We start from the raw sequence: 24,053 nt of genomic DNA, 5'->3' as shown, positions 1-24,053 counted from the left end.
ACAACTTTGGAGGCTTGTGCACATCCATTCTTTGATGAGTTGCATGATCCCAGTTTTTGCTTGAAAAATGGTCATCCACTTTCGAATTTAAACCACAAGAATTGCAGGGAGCCTCAACAGTGTTGATTCAACGACTGATACATCAGCATGCAAGGAGTCACAACTCATGATTGCCTGAGTCGCAAGGGTCATAGTGAGTAGAGAACAAATGAAGCAAGTGGTTGTAACTGTAGTGGTTGAAATAACACTACCGAGACTTGCTGAAGCTGAAAACTGTTTTCATAATTGCGGTTGCTAAATTTCTGAGTTTATGATTGAAGAATGCTCTTACAATATCAGCATTGTTATTGGGTATAATTCTCAATGTTGTCTAAAATGTTGTTAATGTTAATCATATCGTTGGTAGTATCGTGGGCAAGGGGTAGGTAGTTAAGGTTGCAGCGGTTCATGTTGCACTCCCTTAGAGGTTATATATATAGTTCCTCAGATGGAAGAGGGCATCATCATTATCATCGTCATTGAAATCATGTTGTCGTGCTTACACTTGATGTAAATCTTGACTGATATTAATGGAATACATGGCGGCTCTCTAATGTTGTATTGCATTTACTTGCATCTGTAATAACTTTGATCCAGTAGCATGCTTTAAACTTCCTGTACCGGAGGTGATTTACAAGAAGTCCCCTAAGATTTAAATTCTAAACTAGTATCTTGTGAGTTGGATACCATTCTGAGGGAAGGATTCAATTAATTACTCACAAATCAGTAAATTTCAAGAATTTAAATCCTTCATTGGATCTGTTGGAAGTACTTGATTGTCTCTGTTAAAGTTGAACTATTGATGAAGGGATTCTCAATCATTTCTATGATTAGAGAATCATAAGCCAGATCTCCTAAATATGATACTTTTGCAGACACTAGCAAAATAGTTGAAAAAAATCCTGGGAAGGAAAGAGTGAATAGGGAAGGTTTAGAAAAAAATATCAGATTAAAAAAAAACAATGTCAATTGACATTGTGGAGTTGGCCAACTTACACTTTGAGACAGGTAACAAACTTGGCTTGGAACCACAAACAAGAGCAAATGATCTCCTTTCCTTGATTCAGTTTGTAGGAGGTTTGGCTATTGTAGAGAAATCAGTCCCTGATTTTGTGCAGATTGCTTTTTATACTATAGTAACAACATCGAATCAACACAAGTGGCTGAAACATTTAGATAGTGATGTTAATCTATTGGGTACTTCTTGTTTGATGGAGGTTATAAGAATTTTAGCACCTCAATAACCTTACGAGGAAGATATAATGAAGAAGGTACTTCAGCTAATCGTTGGTAGTTTTCAGAATCTCGGGGATATTAGAAGGCATCATTTCTCAAGAAGGGTTCCCATACTAAAAACATTTGCAGAAATCAGATTGTGTAATCTTGTTCTTGACATGGGACTGAATGGCTTAATACACACCATGTTTCAATATTTTGGGTCACAATCAAGGAAAAACACGATAAAGATGTTATTGCAGCCATGGAGACGATTATGGTTATGACAATTAAATTATTAATGAGAGTGATGTTCATTCTCAGCCTCTTGCGCATAAGTTGCTAGCAATTTCAAGACTCTAGGTGCTTCTAAAGCTGCTTATAAGCTTTTTAACAAAGTGCTCAACCACTGTGAATGGAAAATTGAGGTGTGTTAAAGATGATTAAATTTATTTCAGATTAGAACTATGAATGTCTTTTCAGAATATGATTATTACTAATCTCTGTACTTTCTTTGCAGTTTATAAGCAGAATATGGATTATCTTGATCTGTGTTTGTGATGTCAAACAATATTGAAAAATACTGAATATAATTTTGCAAGTCTGAATCTGATATTGGTGATACGTAATCTCCAAGAGGCAGAGCATTAATTGATTGCGATGTCTCCTTTTGTGGATTGGATCTGCATTAAGTATAGATGGAAGAGACACAACCCATAAGTGAACATTTCTCGACAAAGTGGAGGCATGTCCGTTCATGGGTTGCCCCATTAATGTGCCTTCTCATCTTAATTAAACACCCGATCTCTGATTGGGATTTAGTACATAACAAATACAAATGTTTATCAAGTTCGATCTGAATTGATCTTGCACGAATAAATAAATATCCAATCTGAAAATGATCACCAATAATGATGCTCGATTGGGATCTTATATGGAACATGAAATGCGAATAGTCTGCAATTAATATTCTCTAAATGTAGATTGATTATATACTTGGAATCATAGGATGTTACGATCTGATATATAGATGATAATCATTTTAAAGAAGATTAATATTATTTCAAGTAATATAAATATGTATGTATATATATCAGTATACGCAATGTATACTGATATATCTACATGCATACATATATCATCTTATTAATTTTTATATATCTGACCAAAGCTATCATTTCAACAAGGAGTTCGAGAAACAATGGTTTGAAAAAGAATTAATACAGTATGCAGTCTCCCAAAAAGAGTAAGAATCAAATGAGGAAAGTGCCAAGTTGTTTTTCATGTCAGGAGGCTTGGACACCTGATTATCATTTAGGAGTTAATAAGGATGAAAACTATTGCAGACAAACAATGATAATGCAACCTTGGTTCATGAAGAGGAGGCTGAAACAAACACATCTGATTATGAGTACGTTGTAAGCAAACAGGTTGATAATTTCCAACCAGCTAAGGGCAATAATATGGTAGAAGAATCATTTGCTTTTGGTCAAGGATATACTAAACTCCTAATTGGTAGTTTGCAGATTACTATCAGCAAATCTAGTGCAGAGAACTCCTTTGTAGGATCGATAAATGATCATGATGATATTCCATTAGTATACTATGAAGAGCGCATAAAATCCTCTATAGAAGCAATTAAGTGGGATGGTGATAATGCCCCCACAGTTGAGAATGAATCAGTAATCTTAATCTGTGACAGCCCATATACTCTAGAAGAATCTGATCAAAGAGCTTTAGCATTGCAAGATTTAATGGACAAATTATTGGTCTCAAAGGAGAGGGTTCTACAAGTATTAACAAGAGAAGATGACTCACAAATACATTGAGGACCTTATGTGGAAAATTTAAACTGATGAGAGGCACTCAATTGCACACAATCAAAGAAGCCTTTGAAAAGATGAAATCGGATTATTTGCAGCTGTTATGGGATAGGGATCTTGCCATGAAGTTTGCGGAAGATGAGGAAAATGAGATAGGTGAGTTTTGCCTTCAATTGAGTACGACACACTACTCATATCAAGCTGAAAATCAGATTTTTAGGGAAACCACTCACATGGATGATGGACATGATCAATAGAATCAAGTAGATCATACACATTGTAGAAGGGATCAATACCCTTAGTAAGGATGAATGCTAACTTAGTATCTCCATTTCACCTTATCTATATGATACTCATTATGTTGAAGAAGACTTTAAGGACCAGCAAGAAGTATGCTGTGAGGACTCTAATTTTTATGACAGCAGTGGTATATCTCCACAATGCCACATGGATAGAGATGAACCAAGTGAAAATAATTCAGAGATTTCACTTGACAACGAACTATTTATTAATGGAGATAGTGATTAATCTGATGGTATTCATTGTGAACCAAAAGATGAAGTTTCCCATAACTCACCTATTGTTTTGCCACCAAGTTCTTACGATATTGAAACCACCTCCTTACTAATTGATGATTTTATTTTTATGCATGCCCCCATTGACAGTGGCTGCTCCAAGTGGTCTGCTAGTATATTTTCAGATTTGGCTCAGCCTTTAGAAGGTAGTGAGTTGTAGATTGATTTTATCTTGAGGCACATACCTTCGGACATGATTTTTCTTTCAGTACAAGGGCATGGTGACAACATGGATATTATTCCTATTCTTGATCTAGATTATAGAAGCAGCTTGTGGTGGTCTTATGAGATGGACTTCATAAATATTGGAGGTATTGTTGGCATGGGCAGAAAGCTATACTTGTGCATTTGATGACATAGGGGGATCATGGATAGATGAACCACCATTTCTACTCCCAGGATTGAATGGATAGACTTGTTTGGGATTTAAGTGTTGACAAGATATGAGCTCTTCTTTTTAGGGATCAAGATGAGTAGGGTCACTACTTGAGGTAGGGAATACTCAGGTTCAGAGTAGTGCAATAGGTAGAAGCAGTTGTATCACTCAGAATGACATGGGATCTAGGGATCAAATTGATAGATGAGTCACATTCTTATTTTTGGTACCTTAACCTAGCATATCCTAACTACAAAGTTACCAGTATGGGCCATAGAGATGCTAGCACGTGGATATGGGATCCTAGCATTGGTTATAAACTCATAATTGCTTGAGGGCGACCAATCTCAAGGTGGGAGGACTATAATGTCCCATTTTGGGACTTTGGGAAATTTAAGGACATTCATGTAAGTTGAGGGGGCCGCACCAGAGGTGGATATGGCTATCACAAAAGGGGCAGAGATAGATACAAAGATCAATATGGACTAGGATGCTAATACTGAGGATAGGCTAGACTATGGGTCGGATGAGGAGAAAACCATGGCGTACATTAGGGCTCTAGGGGATGTGTTGGAGAGAGGTCGAATCATTGGACAACATGCTTTGACCCACAGAAGAGAGTTGCAATTGATCTGAGCCTATATCCAGAGGGGCTATCCCGAGAATTTTCGCTCTTGCTTTGAGGTAAGAGGATGTCCAACCATAGAAACACCAGAGATACTGGCTGATTGGGCTACAAAGCCTGAATTGGGACCGTGCAACACAACCATGGAGAAGTTTGCACATGAGATAGTAGGGGCGTATAAAGACGCCCATTATGCTCAGTGGCGTGCAAAGGCGGATAGAGAGGTAGAAAGGGTTGCAGCTGCGAGGTCCAGGGTAGTAGAGGCAAAGGCTCGAGAGGAGCTAGCCGTTGAATTGGCTAGTTAGCAGGCAACATGGGCAGCAGAGTGAGCAAGGCTCTTGCAAGATAAAAAAAAGGCGGAACAGGGATGGCAGGTGGCTCAGGGTTAGGCTATGGAGGCAACACTTCTACTAAAGGACGCTGTGGACACTAACACACAAACAAAAAAGGACTTGCGCATTTGGACAAACCAGGTCTATGAGTTGTGTTGGTTACTGGACACTCTAGGGATTCAATCTCCCTCTTAGTCTCTTTTTTGATGTATTTAGTTCATTATCTCCCATTTTGTAAAATTGTACATCGTCAGGAGACAAATTTTCTTTTGGGGGGGATGATGTTGCCAGGATAATGGGTAGTTAGGCAGTTGGCATATCCGAGGGAGTTACATAGTTGCGACGGTTTGCCTCGTGACCCCTCAGATACTATATGTAACCTTTATTCCCTTTCATAGAGACATGTTGGCATTGAATACTATTGTATGCGGCGACTAAGCAATGAATATAATATGATTGTTCTCTATTTCCATTCTGTGTTAAGAACTTTTCCTTTTGTATGCATTAGTTTGTTACCCAGAAAACAAGGAGGAAAAAGAAGAAAAGACAGAAAAGGGAGTTAAGGGTCACAAATTTGAATATCAAAAGGAGGGAAGCTTCATTCATTTGGACATGCTTGGATTTGTAGTTTGTTTTAGCTTTCTCTTTGAGAAAGGGGAAGCTTTGGCTTGCTTTGGCTTTTAGTTTCCAGATCTTAAGGATAGAAACCTTTAGGGTCTTCTTGCCGGATTGGAAGCCAACCTGATACAACATTAGAGGTGGATTTATATTCGAGTTAACATTTGGTGTTATAGGTTCTTTTCTTTATGTCTCCTATTTGACTATTGTTACTGCAGGTTCTTTTCTTTATGTCTCCTATTTGACTATTGTTACTGTTTTTCAGATTGGGTTTTCTATGTATGTTATTGTATTGTTGGTTTATAATGCAATAATAAATTCTGCTGTAATAAAATATGGCTTATGCTGGTTATTATTGCATAAATTCTCTTTTATATTTTTAAAAAATTTGGGGAAAAATATCCAATGGGATATTACACATTGCTAAAGTAATAATGAAAATCTTAGCACTCGTAGTTACTGTATTTATGTATATTAGATAATGGAGAGATTTCCTATCTTAATAGAATTCTGGTATAGTTATATTATGTAAATCAGTATTTAACTCATCGGTACATAATGATAATATTATATCAATTAGTATCTAAAATAGATGCGTAATAGTATAATTTAATGTCAGACAATGCTTACCAACATTTTGTATAATTACTTACTTACCTGATATAGACTAATACCTAAGTTGCCGGTTTGAGTTCTATTCCTAGTTCGGGTATGAAGGATTTGTTTGCTGGTATGACAAATTTTGAAATGGGGTTTGGGTTTGTTTGGGTTCGTTATCGGCAGACTAACTCCTTATGCACTTCTGAGTCTAACAATGATTCTATTGGTTTACATCGCTCCTCTGATGACATTGATGGCCCCCTGGCTCGGTACAACAGGCACCTCCTTCATCTTTGCAAGTCTTCTGCTCTTGTGGTTTTTAACTGGCTCCCCTGCTTACTCAACTTTGAGGTTGTTCACTTGCTGGCGCCATTGTGGTGGTGCTAGTCTCGTTGACTATGCCCTTGGCTTCACCTCCTTCATCCCTTTCAATAGTCGCTTCTCTGTTTCTCGCCTTTTGTTGGCTGACTACTCCTTAGTCTCACCTTCTAGACCCCTCTCCCTGTCCCCCTTCCCAACCCCTAGTCCGCCCCCTTCCCTTGCCCTTCTTGCTGCCCTCGCCTACTTGCACCACATTTTCCTTCGCTAATGTCAATCGTGACCTATTCATCATCGACTTCAAATGCTCTCTTCGCACTGCTCCCTTCATCGACCTATCTCGTGCTTCCACGATGTTCAACCTCATATCCACACCTATTCGAGAGTCTTTCACCCTTTCTATCTTGCATTTCTCTGCCCTTATTGCCACCCCTCCCTCCTACTCCAACTCTTGCCCCAAACTGATTGGTTTGGTGACGATTGCAAGTCCTTCCACCGCCTTGTTCACTCCACCTTCACCAATCAGGATCCCTCCTTTCCCTCGGTCAAGGTCTTCTATCGTAGCTTCCTTTGCTAGAAGTCTCTTCTACCTTGAGCTGTAGGTCTCTCAGCTCTTCCCTTCGAGTCTCCCCTAAGTATTTTTGGTGCACGCTTTTCCCCTGCCACCCCACTTTCCTTGTTGACCTGGATTTCAGCTCCCTCTATTCCCGCATCGTCACTCTATGATATTCTTGGTCAGTCTTCCCTTTGCGTCACCCCTCCCCCCCATTGCCACCTCTTTATCGTATCCACCATTTCCAAGGCTGTTAGAACCATGAGTTGTAGCAAGGCTGTAGATGAGGAAGGGTTCCAGGTTGAACTCTTCAAGTTGGGGATCTTTGTTCTTGGATGGTCTCTTGCTGCTCTCTTCAACAACGTGGTATATATCGGTTTTCTGCCGTCTTGGTATCGCCACATTATTCTCCCGATTGACATAATCCTATATTGACATATAATTAAACTTAATATATTCAAAATATAAATATATTTATCAGTGAATAAACTCTACAAGAAGTTGACATTGATACTATTAATGATCAAATGTCGACAATGATAATAACCTCTATCAAGGGATGTATATTGAACTCAATAAACAACAAGAAATAGCCTAGGGATAATCAGTATGAATAAGTAATAAATATTTATATTTGTATGACCTATTAATCAACATCAATCATTAATTAACACATAATTAATACCAATATTAATCTCTTTCAATATGTGTTCAATTAATTAACAAAATATACAAAATCCTATGATATCATTCTTGCTACCTTGTAGCGTAGGAAAATCTACAATCTTAAACTTAAAGGAATTAATGTAAAAGTTTATTAAAGAGGAATTAGAAGGGAACTTTTATCAAAAACTTTGTTGACGAATGTCTAGTTTCTTGAAAGAAAATCAAGAGATTTTGTATCTTGGGACAAAGTCACTTAACATAAAAGAAGGAAAGGTTATTAGATTGGATATAAAGTTGCACAACAAACGTAACTTATTTGGAAGATTCAAATTGCTTGGGGACAAGCAATTTTGGGAAGGGTGGACTGTGATAGGATTTCTATTAAATAAATAATAAGCTTAATAATGCTAATTCCAGAAGTGATTAAATATCATAATCATATGCAAAGTCAAATAATTCACCTATTATTGTGAATAGATGTAATACATCAAATATATATATACACACAGACAGACACATATAATATATTAATAAATAATCAAATATAAATATTATATATTTGAACATATATTAAAATTATATCATAATTTGATCTTATTATATATTATAACAAAAATATGATCACAGTATAAATATTATAATATAATAATTTAAATATAAATAAATAAAACACAAAACATAGATGCATATGATTGAGAGATAAGATAATAGTATTAATGTCCAACAGAAAACCACAAGGGTTTATGGGATGGAGCATACAAACAAAAGAGCCAGCCAAAGTAGGAGCACCAAATGTTGACAAAGGAGAAACAAAACAAGACAAGAACGAAGAAAACCAAGGTAAGGACAAAGGATCCTTCCTTGGTACAAAGAAATCAGTCACAGAAGGATAAATCCATGGACGAGTCATAGTCATAGATCGTCGCCGAGAACCATTGGAGGCGTGACCCCTTCATTCTAACATATATATTTTGGTTGGATTGAAGGGAATTACATTTATATATAGGGAGTCTTACGTTGGATAGAAAAGGGTCAAACAAGTGCCCGTGAAGACTTCATGGAACTACAATTTCATACAAGAGTCTACATGGCAGTAAAGGGGAGAATGTTGGCAATCAAAGAACAAAAAAAATCTTTGTCCATGTCATCATCAGTTACCACCAAAACAGAGGAGATTTTCTAAGACAAAAGACAATTCAAAGAAATAAGATAAAAATAAGATTTTGACTCGGCATTCTCAGCAAATAGAAGTTAAGGAAGAATTCACTAGGTCCAGGAATTTGGCTAAGAAAATCAAATTTCAAAATGTCATGATACAGGCAGCATGGCAGCAGTCAACTACAGACGTTGCACAATATATTACAATCCAAAGGGATTAAAAATTCAGTTAATATTTCATGCAAAAAAAAAATGATATTTCTATAACAGAGGTAACAACTGATAAGAAATAAGAAAAAGAACAAAGCTACAAAGAAATACATAGTCATAAGACAGTGATAGTAAATAAGAAATAGAGAAAAATAATAAATAAGAAATAAGTTTCAGGGAGAAGAATAAAAGTAAGGGACAGTGAAAAGACAGAAATAATAACAAGTAGAAAGAAATACACTGGTCAGGAAATCCAAACTAGCAACAAACATAGTGAGGAAGAAATATGGAGAAGCAAACATTTTTTGGAAGAGTTTTCAATCAATGATAAAGGGAGGAAGAATTGAATAAGGAGTCACAAACAAAACAAATAAGGTATCTCAGAGATATGCAGCAAAAGGAAAGACAAGGATGATGGGTAATAATAAAACAACCATAGCAAGATAATGAATAAGAGATAGGGACACGAATTGAGAAAAATAAACACAGCGTTAAGAATTGAAATATCAACCATTACACAATAATAAGGAATAAACAATGATCCAGAGGAGACTAAATCAGAGTGAATAAAAGAACTAACAGAAATAGGCATTAAGTTATCAAAACAGAGATAAGTATTAAGACGGTGAAAAATAAGAAATACCAAAAGCGAATAATCATAAGTGAAAGGATTACAATTAGTGCAGAGCTATAAAACAGTTTTATATTACAGAACTAGTCTTAATAAAAGGGAAGTGGAGAGTAAGAAATCTTCTGAGAAAAGCACTTAGAGCCAACAAACTAGAGGTATATCTCATTTATTAATTACATTCTAGAAATAAATAAGAGTTATATAATAAAGAGGATTGATAATCTACATGAGATAAGTACTTTATAGCTCTTATGGAGACCAAGTTAATCTTGGTAGGGGACATCCAATTATGGATGTCAAGTTTCTCATAAAGAGAACTCAAAGACGAGAGGGCATTCTTAATTGAATGTTGGGATTCCAAATTGGAACCCAGAGAGAAATTTGTAGAGAATCTCTTAGAGAATATATATTTTAGTGGTTAACCATAAGCATATGTGGAGATCAGAGGCTTGGTTAGAGGTGGGATCTTTGTCAAGTGATTATTGCTAATGAGTGTGCTCATCAATAGAGATCCTAGAGGCCTTAGAAAGGCACTCTCAATGTGATGGTTGCCTAATCGAGAATTATTCTCATCAGAGGGTTAGGTAAATCTGAGAGTACTTTCCAAGGATTAGGTGGGTTAGAATGCGATCAATGAATATTTGATATAATGGTTATTTATCTTATTATCTACTAATGCTTGTTGCCGATTTTATAATTAATTGATTTCATATTCATATATATTTTATCATGTACTAACAGATTGTTACAGCTTATATCTTTCATTACTCAATCCAGAAATTGGGACATTACACCAATCGACAAGGTTGGGCCGGCTTCTGATCTAGGTAACTACAGTTTCATCAGGATCAGACACACCTTTGCCAAACTTTATGCCATAGTTTTGCACATTACTCACATGGTATAGTTGGACAGACTAGGTTGTAGGGCCAAAGGCCAAGCTGGCCTCTAAGTGGATTTTTAGACTACGTATCATAATTATTGAGGAGGCTTGACACTGCTCGGTGAAAGTCTATTTCTGCTTTTTAGACATTCACAAGGCTTTTATTTTCATTCCCTACTTGACATTATTTCAGCGACTCAAAGATATTGGAATCTCAGAAATTTTGCTCAAGGCCATCATGAGACTTTATGAGAGGGTTGTTGGTCGTCTTAGGACTCCCCTTGGCTTCTCCGATATCATCCAGAGTTCTATTAGGGTTAAGCAGGGCTGTCCACTTTCTCCTATGCTGTTTGGTATTTACATTGATGAGCTTGAGACTTTTTTGAGATTCTTATCACTTCTCGAGGACGGCTGTTAGCTTCATCATGTCTTGATTTCCATCCTTCTCTTTACTCTCGATGTAGTGCTACTATCCTCCACCTCGGATGGGTTACAACATCTTTTGGATTGTTTGGCTGCCTTTTGTGATTCTCGACAATTGGTGGTTAACCTGGGGAAGCCTTGACAGTTGGTGGTTAACCTGGGCAAGACCTAGGTTATGGTTTTCAACTGCTTGAAAACCTCACATCTCCACTTCTTCAAAGCGATTGAGATCGAGATGATCTCCAACTACACCTATTTGGGCATCAAGTTTTTTGGGCCCTGTTTTAGTCTGAGACTGACCATGATGCGACGGGTCAATAAGGGGATGGGTTTACTTGCCTTGCTTGAGAGGCAGTGCTTCAGACACCACTTCTAGGATACCATGCCTAAGATGTCTATCTTAGACTCCCTGGTTAGACTGATTGTCCTGTATGGATGGAAAGTCTAGGGGCCCTCCCTTTTGGCTACTCACTAGACTTCAGTTGAGAGGGTTTAGACTCTTCCTCTTCGGGGCTTTATCTGTTGTCAGCCGACCACTCCTAGTACTATCTTAACCGAGTTCGGTGCTCACCCATTCAGACTTTGCACGAGCTTTGATTTGGTTTGGTTACATCACAAACTTAGGGGTTTTGTTGACTTTGTTGATGACAGATACTGTTATTCCTACTTGGCCTACTATTCCTCAGCTTTGATTGCAGTCTCTGACTTGGTTGTGCTTAGTGTTGGTATGCTCAAGCCTCTAGCCTCCTTAGTTTCATGGGTATTGATATTAACCACCTTCCTCCCTTTCAGTACTTCCTTGACACTCTCGCTCATCTCCTCCCCCCTCGGGAGAAGTTGAATGAGCTTACCAGGATGTACATCTATAGAAGGTTTATTCACGTGACTTGAGTCGACTTGTCGGGGGGCCTCTGCCCTCATATGGCCTCAAATGCGGAGCATTATATTGACATTTAGGATGACACCATTATTCGACCATACTACTCTTCCTGGTGTTGGCCACATGCCTTATGTATCTAGTTAAGATCTTTTAGAGTCGGCTCTCACTGGTGTCGTATCCAGACCAACAAAGATGAGCAGTTCTATCAGTGTTGTGACATGAGTGTGGCTGAGACTTAGATCCATTTCATATTCTACTATCTGATCTACTACGAGGTTTGTGGAAGGTGATGGAGCCCAAATTATTTCCAAAAATTTATGACCATTTAAGAAATAATAGTAAATTGGGGGAATTATTGTCAAATATGTTAGAGTTATACAGTCAAGGTTATTGAAGGATGCAAAAAAGAGCTACAGGCCATAAATAACCGATAATGAAGGAGAGATAAAGATCTTTTCTTTAATGTACAACATACCTGCTATTCATCATTGAATTATTAATAGGAGGATTACAGACAACCTAAAGATTACTAATGCTTTATAAAATAGAGAATAGCTACATACGACAACCTATTGAGGATTTGGCTAGCATTTTACATTGGAACTACTGCTTGGAACAAGTGAGTTCAAACTGATGATAGAGTAAGGAACGATGTTGGTCATCAAACATTGTTGAAGAAGATACAAGCCTCTATATGAATGATGGAGCATTCAACACTAAATAGCATGGTCAATAAATAACAAATTGGTTTGATTATGAATGTGATAGTTGATGCTCTTTATTGAACCGAACATATGAAAGTGAGCATATTAGTGATGTTCAAAATATCCTAACCAAAGGGCAGAGTTTGCAGCATACAGGAAGCACTGGAATATCACAAATTTGTGAGGGCTAACACATAAATCAAATTAGAAGTCATCAGAATAAGTATACACAATACACGTTAATTCACACCAAGCATATATGTAACAAAATGAAAGCATTTAACATAAGGACACTATCTTTACTGTCAAGGAATACTTTGATTTAGCGGAAGGATGAATATATACATATACCGTGAATCTTAGAATATAATGAGAAATACAAAGAATTGATAACTATGAGTTCTTGGAGCCTGTGCAAGGTAGACTTAGCCTATCTATGTCCCAAACAAATGATTTGGACGACAAGAGTTCTAGAATTCATTCAAATCATTTATGTTAGAAATAAATACTTTGAGCCTTGATGCATTTAAAAAAAAATAGTCTGGAGGTCTATGCAATAACAATTCGACAATACATATATATGTTTATTAATCAAGCAAAAAATCAATGAAGAAATTCGACAACTGGCAGATTTCCTATATGTTGAATATCAGCTCCGAGATCACGACAGAGACAAAGCCCGACAAGTAAATTGAGATAAATATTGGTAGCCGCCCGCCCTTGGTGAATCTATGAGTATATGCATTTAAAGGATTAAAGTGACGGCAAAGTACTATCAAGAAAGTCTATCTCCCATGATTCAGTGGACAATGCCACATAATGTGTTTACCATAGTTTATAAATAAATAATTTACAAACATTCAGTTCATTTAAAAAGTGACGTGACTCTCTAAAAAGTCACATATCATGTATATAAGTAAGAGATTTCATTAGTAAAAAAGATGAAGTCAAGAAGATAGATTCAGACAATCATTCATATTCTAAAGAAAAAATATTCATTATATATTTGTACGGAGGAATAAAGGTTATAATATGACTTTGTAATATAAATTCAATTATTTTATTTTAATAATAAAATAAAAGGCCTGTTGTTTATTTTTGAAGGCATGGAGGTTTAAACTGCAGATGAATCGTCCTTTACAATTATTATTTTAAAATTCTGTAAGCAATTTTAATGTCAGATAAGTGGACATGGTCATTTAGCATTTTAAATTGGATCATCACAAATATTGTGAAATATATAGTTGTTTTCATATTTGTGTCCAGTTTGTCTTCCTACCAGAGGATTTAAAATGCAATCTGGACTAATTTAAGATTGCATAATATTTGGTTTGTCGCATCTTGATTATTTAGTTGGTGTTAGTAAATGTGCATAAGAACTTTATGAAGTTGTAGGTGAAAATTCACTGAAGTTGACTCTATTGCTTGAATGAGTAGAGGCAATGGTCTTTTATTATTGAAGTCAAAAAATCTATGACTTCCTTCCTACAAGCATCAAATTCATTACTTACAAATATTTATACAATTTAAACATTCAACATTCAACATTCAATCCTATTTTGAACGAGTTCAAGGACTTTGCCAACCGGAGAACTCCAAAGCTTAAATTTGCTATAGAAAAGCCTTGAACCAGGCAATCAACATTTGAGGTGAAGGTTTACCTGCCTGGGTGCAGTAGAGCTTGAAGTGTAGGGCAATCAAGAATTATTCCCGTTTGTTGACCAAAACTAATTGAGAAGTCCTATCTTGAGAAGTGCTAGGCTTTTGGATTTCCAATCTACGGTTTTGGGAACCAATAGAAGGTTCCACTGCTTATTCAGGGAGTGCATGTCCCTCTCCTTCTTCAGGAATGATGACCAACGCTGCCTCGCTCTCTGTGTCCAAGAAACCTTCTGTCTTTGGGATCTCACTTTGTAGGAGTTATCCCCCTCTGGGTTGGCGCCCCTTCACCAGCTGATCACTTCCTTATTCACTCTGGTTACCTACACTAGAGGAACCAAGCGAGTGTGGGACCCACTCATTGCTACTCACACTAGATTGGTGAGGCTGTGCACAGGTCATATTGCATACACCATGAGCATTAGCGACCCTCTTCTCTCCAATGATGAGCTCAGATTCATCCGCACATAGATAGTTATCTTTTAGTTTTGAGCTACTTTTTGACGACTACGAACCACTAGTTGTTTCATGGTTTTGTAGTCTCTCTTTTGTGACAGTGTTTCTCTTTATTTGCTTCTTCCCTTGTTTGTTTCCTTTCTCTTGGACACCGTTTGGTGGTCCTATTGCTTTCTGGCCCCTATTTGTATCTTCCATTCCTTAGGCCCATTTGTGGTCTCTTGTTGGACATTAATAATTTATCTTTTCTTATCTGAATCTTCAATGTTTCTTTTTCTTATTTTCTCCTCCATAAATCTCCTCCCCAAAATGATTCCTATGTTCCTTTTATATCTTCATTTCCTTGAAATAGCTCTCTCCAAATAGACACAACCATTCTTTAAGACACACTTTTAACTAAATGCATCTCTTGGAGACTAACCAATCCTTAATATTCAAAACTATGGGGATTAATTAGCATGTTTAATAGTTCTTTCTCATGTATTATTTATTTTATTATTTAATTGTATATTCTTAAATTCTTTTTCTGAATGGGGACATCACATGATCACTCCATATGAATTATATGTCAACAGCTTATGTGATTGAAAACTCATAATTAGAATTTATATCAGCCTCTAAACCTATTTTCTTGTGATGAGTTTCATATAATACCGTGTGTATTTAAAGATAATGCATCATTCATAGTATGTCAGGGCTCTGAATGGTAAATAAGTAAATTACAGCAATATTAAATTTAATCATTACCTTATCCTTGACAAAGGAGATACAAAGAATGGTGATTATATAAAGGAGTCAATTAGAATTAGTTAAGAGCGGCAACTTCATACAATTTGAATCATTACAGCGATTTCTGAAGGTAGGTTTTGAAGGGATGTATTAATGAACAAATATGACTCTTTCCAAGTGTAGGATACAAAAGGGAGGAGGCAGAAATTGTAGAAGGCATCAAACAAGAATGCCAAATCTGAGTTTAATTCAGAAAAAGGACCAAGGCAACTATCTATAATATAAGGTGACTGGTATGTCCTTAAATGTGCTAGAAAACTTTAATTTACTACTGAATTAATTGACAATTCATCAAGAGACATTAGAAATTATTCATTTGAATTTTCCTACAAGAAATCATATCTAGGATTAGTGAGGAAGTGTGGTAGGATGATGTAGCCGTATAAGTTCTCTCAATTAAGTAGCCCACTCCAGGTTGGTTTGCTTGTGGACCAAGGGATCAAATTAACTTGGATGGCCATTCTGTGCTCTTGGGTTTAGTTGTAGGTGACAGTCTCCAGGTGTGCTACTGTGCTTTTCCATCAAATTTTTTAATGTGGATGGCTGTTGGGAATATGCTAAATGGATCCAATGCATTTAGGATAGTTGTTTTTAATAGAGATTATTCATGATAATAATGTTTGATGTTTACTAATTATAGATTTCCCTAAGCTCAATTGCCATTATGTATATTTTTTATAGAACATTCTTTGTAAATAAGTTGTATTGTCGGAATTGTCGTGTAGATAAGTTTTGAGCATGTTCAAGTTAATGAAGAATGTATGATACGATTAATTGTTTAGTTTCCATGCCAACAATGGCATCTTATGATGGTTAAGTTGTTGTGTTGTTGTTCTTGCCATCAAGGTTCAAATCTCATTGGTGATGAGGCCCCCATCTGCGGCCTCACTGGTTCATAGCTCCGGGCCAAATGTTCACCCCTCTTTTAAAAAAGTGTTTAGTTTCCTTAGGATTTTTGATGTTATATTTCAGTGTCATGAACCATCGGAGGGAATGCCAATGCAAATTTAATAGGATGTCTTCCTTGCATGTTTGCTTTGTAATTAGTATATACTGATAGACTATCTGAAATATGTCATATGTCATCTTTAGTGTACTTGGTAACTAATGTAGCTTGACTATCTGAAATTGTACCAGGTACAAATAGCAATTAGAGAGAATGTTGGCAGAAAGAATGCCATTTCTGAAGGTGCAGAGACTTCTGTTCTTTATGTACGCTTCAAAGCAGCAGCAAATGAGGTAAGTTTTAGTATTCAAGCACAGAATCTGCTTATTTACAAGGGAAATATATATATTTAATTTAATTTTCATTGCAGTGTGTCACCTGGTCATTGTAATGCATATCTCCACTTTGTCATATTTTGTTTCACTAATTTTTTTGGATATAACTTATAGAGGCAAGGCAGGTTAATCTCATGCTGATCTGGTTTTCTCAATTTGTCATTTTAAATTGACAAACAAGTAATTTTGCTTCCTTCACAAGGTAAATATATCCTTTATGTTGTTTTGCAGATGAAGCCTGTCATGGAAGAGATTGAGACCAGATCGTCAAGGAAAGAATATGCACAAATTCTTGAAGACTGTCATACTCTCTACTGTGAACAGCGTCTTTCCTTGGTAAGTGATTATAAGAACTAGAGTGTGTAATTGTGAATGACATTTAGTCCTCAGATAGGTTTAATTGTTCAGCCAAGGGGAGTACATGCATCCTCTTGATCATATATCCACTTCAGGTAAAGGGCATTGTACATCAGCGGATCAGTGAATATGCCAAAAAGGAGCCATTATCCTCATTAACTAGATCAGGTTGTGCGTATCTTATGCAGGTATGTTTGGAGGTCCCTTTTAATTTTTAATCCTTTTACTTTAATAAATGCATCTACTTGTAGACTTGCAGTTTATCGCTGTCTTTATTTTTATGTAATATGTAAAAAGATACAATATTTACATTTAATAATGGTCATTGCTGGAGAGGTGAGCAATTTGATTGCCTAACTATAATTTTGCTAATGATAACTTTTCTTTCCAAACTTAAAACACCTAGTGATCTGGATATCTAATAAAACATTCTTGGAATATTATTCTTAATGGCTTTTTCTTTTTATGTCTTGTGGAATAACAACGCTAAATTCCCAAGAACATGCCTCGCAAGAAATTGAATAAAATGTATGATGCCACCGAAGAACATACCTAATGGTTGAGAGTTATGTTATCAATTGAAAACATAAGGAAAAAGTGCTTCTAAGTCCTCAAGCATGCCCACAAAGAGTTAAGTGACAAATTTAAAATTAAGCTATAACAAATAGTGCAAGAATGCCAAAGCATGCCTGTACATGGGGAAGTATGTTTTTCATTGTCAAAACACAAATGGTCACCATTGGAGCAAGTTTCTTGGCATCTTGTAGTAAGTGGTTAACTCTTGAAGTTCCATGGCAATTTTCATCAATACTTGTTTCCATTCTTAAAGCATCCACATCAATTATTATGATAGAACATAGTATTTTGTTCATTCCTCTTTCAAGGCATTTCAAGCTAGATGGTTTGTTGCATAAAAGGTTTTCATCATGTCTAAGATTTAGGAATTCAATATTGAATTTTACAAGTTTTCGATGGAGTTATATTCAGGTCCCCAAGATTGTGTGTTGTCATTAATGGTTGTTAGGGTTTGATTTTTTTTTCCTAGAATCAATTATGGCTAGAATAAGCAAGCTATGGGAGGAGCTAACTACTCAACTAACTATTTTTAGTCATATCTTTTTTTGGTAGGCAACTATTTTGAGATGATTCGGTAAATATCTTTTTAAAGACATACTTAGTTACTTGTTGGGTATTGTAGTTAGCGTAGAATGTCTATTATTATATTTTGATAGTATTTTTAAGGTTTTGTATTCATCATTTGTATTAAGTGTTTGTTAGCCTTGGCTTGCTCTTGGCAACAGTCGGGTCCTTTAAATATGTTGTTTATCATCAAGGAAAGTAGTTTGAACTAGTTGGTTCAACTCAGGTCCTTGGCTGACCAATTGTAGACATTTTTTGTAATAAATTCATTTGCAAATAAAGGTATAGTTTACTCTTGTATGTGGTATGCATTGTCATTTCTATTATTAATTCTTGTATTTAATATGTTAGATTTATTAGTAAATATTTGGCACCTTTGCCTTTTTGAAATTGGGGCAATTTATGTTAGATCCCAATTAAGGTAAGAGAAGCTTTCAAGGGGTTCAAAGACCATGAAGCGAGGTGATTCTTAAGGATAAATGAGTAGAGGAAATGATGGATTAAGAGAAACACTCGAGGAAAATACAATTGTGCAATTCCCAAGTTGGAGCCCTTCTTGAGAACTTAGTCAAGTTAGGAAGTCAAGACTACCTTCTATACCTACTCTAGACAAGGGAAGTTGGGAGGCAGAGTAGCCTTTGGGGCATTGAAACATGTTAATCGAAGGAGAAATTGAGACAAGAGTGTAAAAAAGAAAATCGTAAGGCAAAATGATTGCACAAGGTTTAAGCTAAGGGAAGAGTTGAAGTTTATTATGTGGCCAAGAGTTGCGAGAGAGGCACCAGAATGTCCAAATCAAAATTATTGAGCAAGAAAATTCCAAGCGCTAGGTTGCATCATAATAAAGCGATGACAAGTCCTAGCGGAGAAAAGAAAAAGTTGCCTCATGGATGGGAAGGCCTGCAACACAATCTAGAACAAATAGACAAGATGATAAAACAATTTGGCTATGATCTTTTTCAACCAAAATTGATGAAGCCTCCATAAATACATGGGAGAAAAAAAAGGTGCTTGTAGAATTAAAGAATTGCTGTTAAAATTTGAAATAGAATCAATTAATAGTATAAAATAGCGGTGGTTCATTTTAGTGAAATTAACTATCAGCACCACAAAATTTAACTGAAATGTCAATTAAATTTCAAGGATATTCACTAGGTACGTTATATAAATGATTTCAAAATAAAAGTTATTTTTTTGTTTAGAAGTCTCTTTGGTCAAAGTTTAGTGTTTTTCATTTGTGTTTGTTATTTATTGATTTATTTTAATAGTTTTTATTTAAGCTTACATATTTCCCTCAGGAGTCGAATGTTCTTGAGCTCAATTGCAAGGTTACTAATAATATATTGTACAATATGTTATTAGAAACCCAAAATATATCTAAATGGACCATTGAATTTCATCACATGTCCTACATGTCATTTTAATTGCAATTAGCTCTACAAATCTTGAAATGAAGTTGGGTATTATTTTACATGCAACTCTAGGTGTAAAACGAATTGAAAATCCTAAATTACTTTAGTCAGACCTTTTTATGTCAATTGTATGTGATTATGTGTAAAGTGTTTAAAAACCCTCGATGACTTATATTATCGAGCGTTTTGATTGAGTTTGCAAACTATATTACATGTGAATATATGTGTTGAGTTGGTTGAAACCTTCAATGACTAATTTATCGGGTAGTTCATGTAATATTTCATCTTTCATTACATGTAATGTTACATGCCAATAAAATGCGTAGCTCGAAAACTAACTAGTTAAGGGTAAATGTTGAGCTATAATGATGAAACTCCAAGTTTGCAGAAAACACAAAATCATTTTGGATATAAACATTTTGCATAGTTTTATAATATGATCATTTGTACATAGATTGAGCACTTTTTATTTACACAGTGTTCTTCCTAAATGTCTTTGTGGAGTCATTTTTGAGTATCAAAGTCCAAGCAAGCCACACTTTCGTGTTTTGAGCCAGTGTTTATGTTTTTATTAATCTCATGTCTTGGATCAATGAGTTCATTTTTACATCGCTTGCTTTTTTATTACACGGATTTCATGAGATTACTATATCATGATTGGTTTGGATTAGATACTTATGAAACACATATGATGGCTTGAAATAAACCAGAAAGCATATGTATTTGGGTGGAAAGGGCCAAAATCAAACTCTCAAGGGTGGATTGCATGTGGGCAAAGATGGGTTTTCATGTAAACTCTCAGGATGTAAGATAGGTACATGAAGATGCGTGCAAATGACAAATGATGACTTTGGTATTTAAAGAGTAACCTTTCACCAAAATTGGGTTCTCTAGATGTAATTACATGTAAAGTGATTTACATGTAATTATTACTTGATGTAAATATGTAATTAGGTTCGAAGGAAGTAATTACATGTAATTGAGTTTGAAGGATGGAATTACATGTAAATGCAGATGGAGGATGGAATGCAATTGCATATATTGGAAAATGGATGTAATATGCCTTGACATGTGTTGGTGATATATAGATAGATGTGATGCATTTGCATGGAAAGGTGGGAAGTGAAAAGGTGTGATAGGCTTTTGCATTCTTGGGAAAGAATCCTTAGCCTATATAGTTAATAAAGTAATTTAAGTGAACAATTAAAAAACAACTCAACATGAATATATAACATAAAGTGCTCTATAGTCACTTAAGTGATAAAGTAACTTAAAAAACATAACATAAAGTGAATTTATATTATATTTCTCAAAAAATGAATATCAACAATAAAATATAGCATGATATTTTAAATATGCAATTACATCTGGAGAGTTCACCTTTTGGGCACTTAAATGATCATATCTTTTGACTGCCAAGGCCGTTTAAGCCCATACCGAATCGAATGGAAAACTGAAAACAAGGGTTTGAACAGAATGAAAAAGACCAAAAACAAACAAACACACTTAGAAATGTGAGAAAGGATGTTGAAGGCTTAAAAAATCAAGCATAGACTTACTAAAATGAAAAACGAAAAGCACTTGACGAAAGCCTTCAGTAAAAGAATTCATTATAGCAATTGGGGTTGATTGGTTGATCAATGTTGGCCAATTAAATAATGAATTATCTCAGAGAAATGCAAAACTAAGTTGAAAAAAGGTTTTGTACTGTTACCTACATTTTGTGTTGACAAAATGTAGGACAACATGACCAACTAGAAAATACATGCCAACGTGAGAATGATTCATTGAAGAAACAACATAAAGCTGATGAAGAGATGAATGTTGTAGCCTTGGTGTGTTATGATGATACTCATAGGATCGTTGAAGATATCATCCGGAAGGCACAAATAGAAGAGAGGCACAAGGGAATGGAAAGCAATTCTATTGTTGCTGATTTACAAAGGGTTAAAATAGACTTAGAATCTTTGAAATCAGATTATTTGTGTTAGATTTCAGATAGGAATTACATCTTAAAGATTGCTGAAAATTATGTTGGTCAATTAAAGAATAATAGAGGAAGAGTTTAATAGGCTCAACAAGGAGCTTAATGTTGCTCAAAGGGCATTCGACAATACATGAGTTGTTCTTCATGAAGTAGAAAATCAGATTGAATAAATCCGTATAATTAAATAATAAATAAATAAAATATCAATAATGTTCAATTTGCTATATTCATTGCATAATATATATTGAATATGATATTGTTATTTATATATAAAGTAAATATATTATGCAATATTATTAGTAGTAATAATAATAGATTAATAAGAAATATAATTCATATTATTATTTATATAATATATATTATGTTAGTAATATAATATAGTATTTATTTATGAAAAGACACGACTCATAAAATGAAGAGTATATGTATATAGAATAAAATAACTTTGAGATATCATCATTCAGATATTGAGAAATATGGGAAAAATAAAAGGAACCAGTCTGTTGTTAGAAAAATAAAATAAATTAATGAAGGTCCCGGCAGAAGACATTACAAATGGTATTAGAGCTGAAAATTCTGCCATCCTGTGAAGTTTAATCAGAAGGTTTTTATGAGAGACAAACTGCAGTTAATAAACCAATTTAAGGGGAGTAAGCATTTGAATAAATATTTATTCATCTAATTTTGGACCAGTGCTGAATTTTTCAGGAGTTATAAAGGCAGGGCCTTGTGAAACAGAAAAATGATTATTATTTGTGATATATTAAAGGTTTGTGAAATAGGATGCGATTTTGAATAAATATAATCATCAGTTGGGAGACACTCTAATTTAACTCCTGGAAATTACAAAGCTATAATTCCCTAAAATTTACGAATTAGAATGCTATAATTGTCAAAAATTTAATTAAACTGGCCTTGTAGAGTGAAGCCTTGCCATTCTTTGGTGCCGCTAAAGATTATCAAGGGAGACACTTATATAAGGCACATTTATTGCCGCCGTAGTTAATATTTGGTAAAAAAATTAGAAAATCATTTGGAATCCGTAAGTCATTGGTTGAGAATAAATTAGCATAGAATCCTTGGAATTTATAAGGTTTGAAGTTCAATATATAAGAAGCATTTTATTGCTTGGAGGAGTTTTTTTGGCAGTCGAATGGAGATGAATATTTTTCAGAAGTCTTATAAATGTTCAAGAAGATTAAAATCACATATTTGGTTTGAGAACCTGGCTGACATTGCTGTGAATGAGATTTTATATTTTAGGAAGAAAATAATAGGAGAAGCCCCAGGACACATAGAGGTTCCAATTACTTGCATTCCTAATTATTGTAAACAAGTATAATTGTGTACAGTTCATAGTCATACTTTTATCAAAGCTTAACAATGACAACATAATAGGAACAAAATTCTTGTTCAGGACCAATCATGGAACTCCTAGGACTGTACATATATCTGGAAACCTTTCTAAATCCGTTTGGATGTTATGAAAGTTTGAACTTGTGGACCACTCTTATTTCATAGTGCGACAAATCACTTGACCTGGTCATAATTCAATAGAAATGAATTGTCAATGGCATATTTTTCTTTAATTGAAGAGTCTAATGTCTGGAGGGCGTAGTTGATGAATAATATTGAAAGTAATGTTGTCCCATAAACATACCAGAAATTATTGAACATTGGCTTTCATTAAATGGTAGATCCCTACCGGCATTGGAATCAATAGTATAAGGAATTCAAAGTTTACTATCATTGTTGTGCTCTCATGGATGTTGAAGTCACAAGAATACCTCTGCACATAACAGGAGTGAAACCTATAATGGAATGCATGCGCAGTTGGTTGTACTTTCATTTCGTTTCATAGTTGTCTACGTGTACAAAATGCTTGAGTGGCAGACAGAGCTGAAGCTTGACTGTGATTATTGACATCAATTATATTTTGGTTCGTTGCCTGTAAGAGGACCATTATGATTAAATACATGACATGGTGAGCATTTTTTACCAGCTGAAGGAGTTTTGGCGATAGTAGTGAGGAATCCCTGTTGTCTACTCTCAATACACTAGCTACTGTGTGAACCATATCAGTGGAAGCCTGAAATTGCGAACTACAACTTTCTGCGCATGATTATCTGAAATCTGGGAAATATCATGGTTGAGTTTAAGTGAGTCACTACTTGAAGAGGTAAAGAGCGTAGCAATACACAGAACTCAGTGGTTGAGGTGGCTTGGAAGAAGCAAGCTTGTTCTTGGAAGTATTGGCAAATACTCGTCCTTAAACATCCCTTACACGATTGGTTTAGTTGTAGGAAAAAAAAATTGTAGTCAAAACTCGATTTGGATATTTGT

The 24,053-nt window shown here is 35.3% G+C and overlaps 1 protein-coding gene across 3 annotated transcripts in view; it reads left to right on the top strand.

Moving 5' to 3' along the window:
* Positions 1–24,053, top strand: part of LOC149568450 (sec34-like family protein) — a 210,024-nt gene that overhangs the window by 63,656 nt on the left and 122,315 nt on the right. For all 3 annotated transcript variants that reach the window (XM_089821373.1, XM_089821374.1, XM_089821375.1), the window contains 3 exons: positions 16,671–16,772; positions 17,046–17,150; positions 17,267–17,359. In XM_089821373.1, the coding sequence (XP_089677499.1) occupies positions 16,671–16,772; positions 17,046–17,150; positions 17,267–17,359 (300 nt within the window). The remainder of the gene's footprint in view (positions 1–16,670; positions 16,773–17,045; positions 17,151–17,266; positions 17,360–24,053) is intronic.

This window comes from Cupressus sempervirens, chromosome 3, assembly GCF_028749045.1.
Source record: "Cupressus sempervirens isolate cs-2001-9-10 chromosome 3, ASM2874904v1, whole genome shotgun sequence".
NCBI lineage: Eukaryota > Viridiplantae > Streptophyta > Pinopsida > Cupressales > Cupressaceae > Cupressus > Cupressus sempervirens.
The sequence above is the reverse complement of the archived record's forward strand: the minus strand, read 5'-3'. Positions and strand labels throughout refer to the sequence as shown.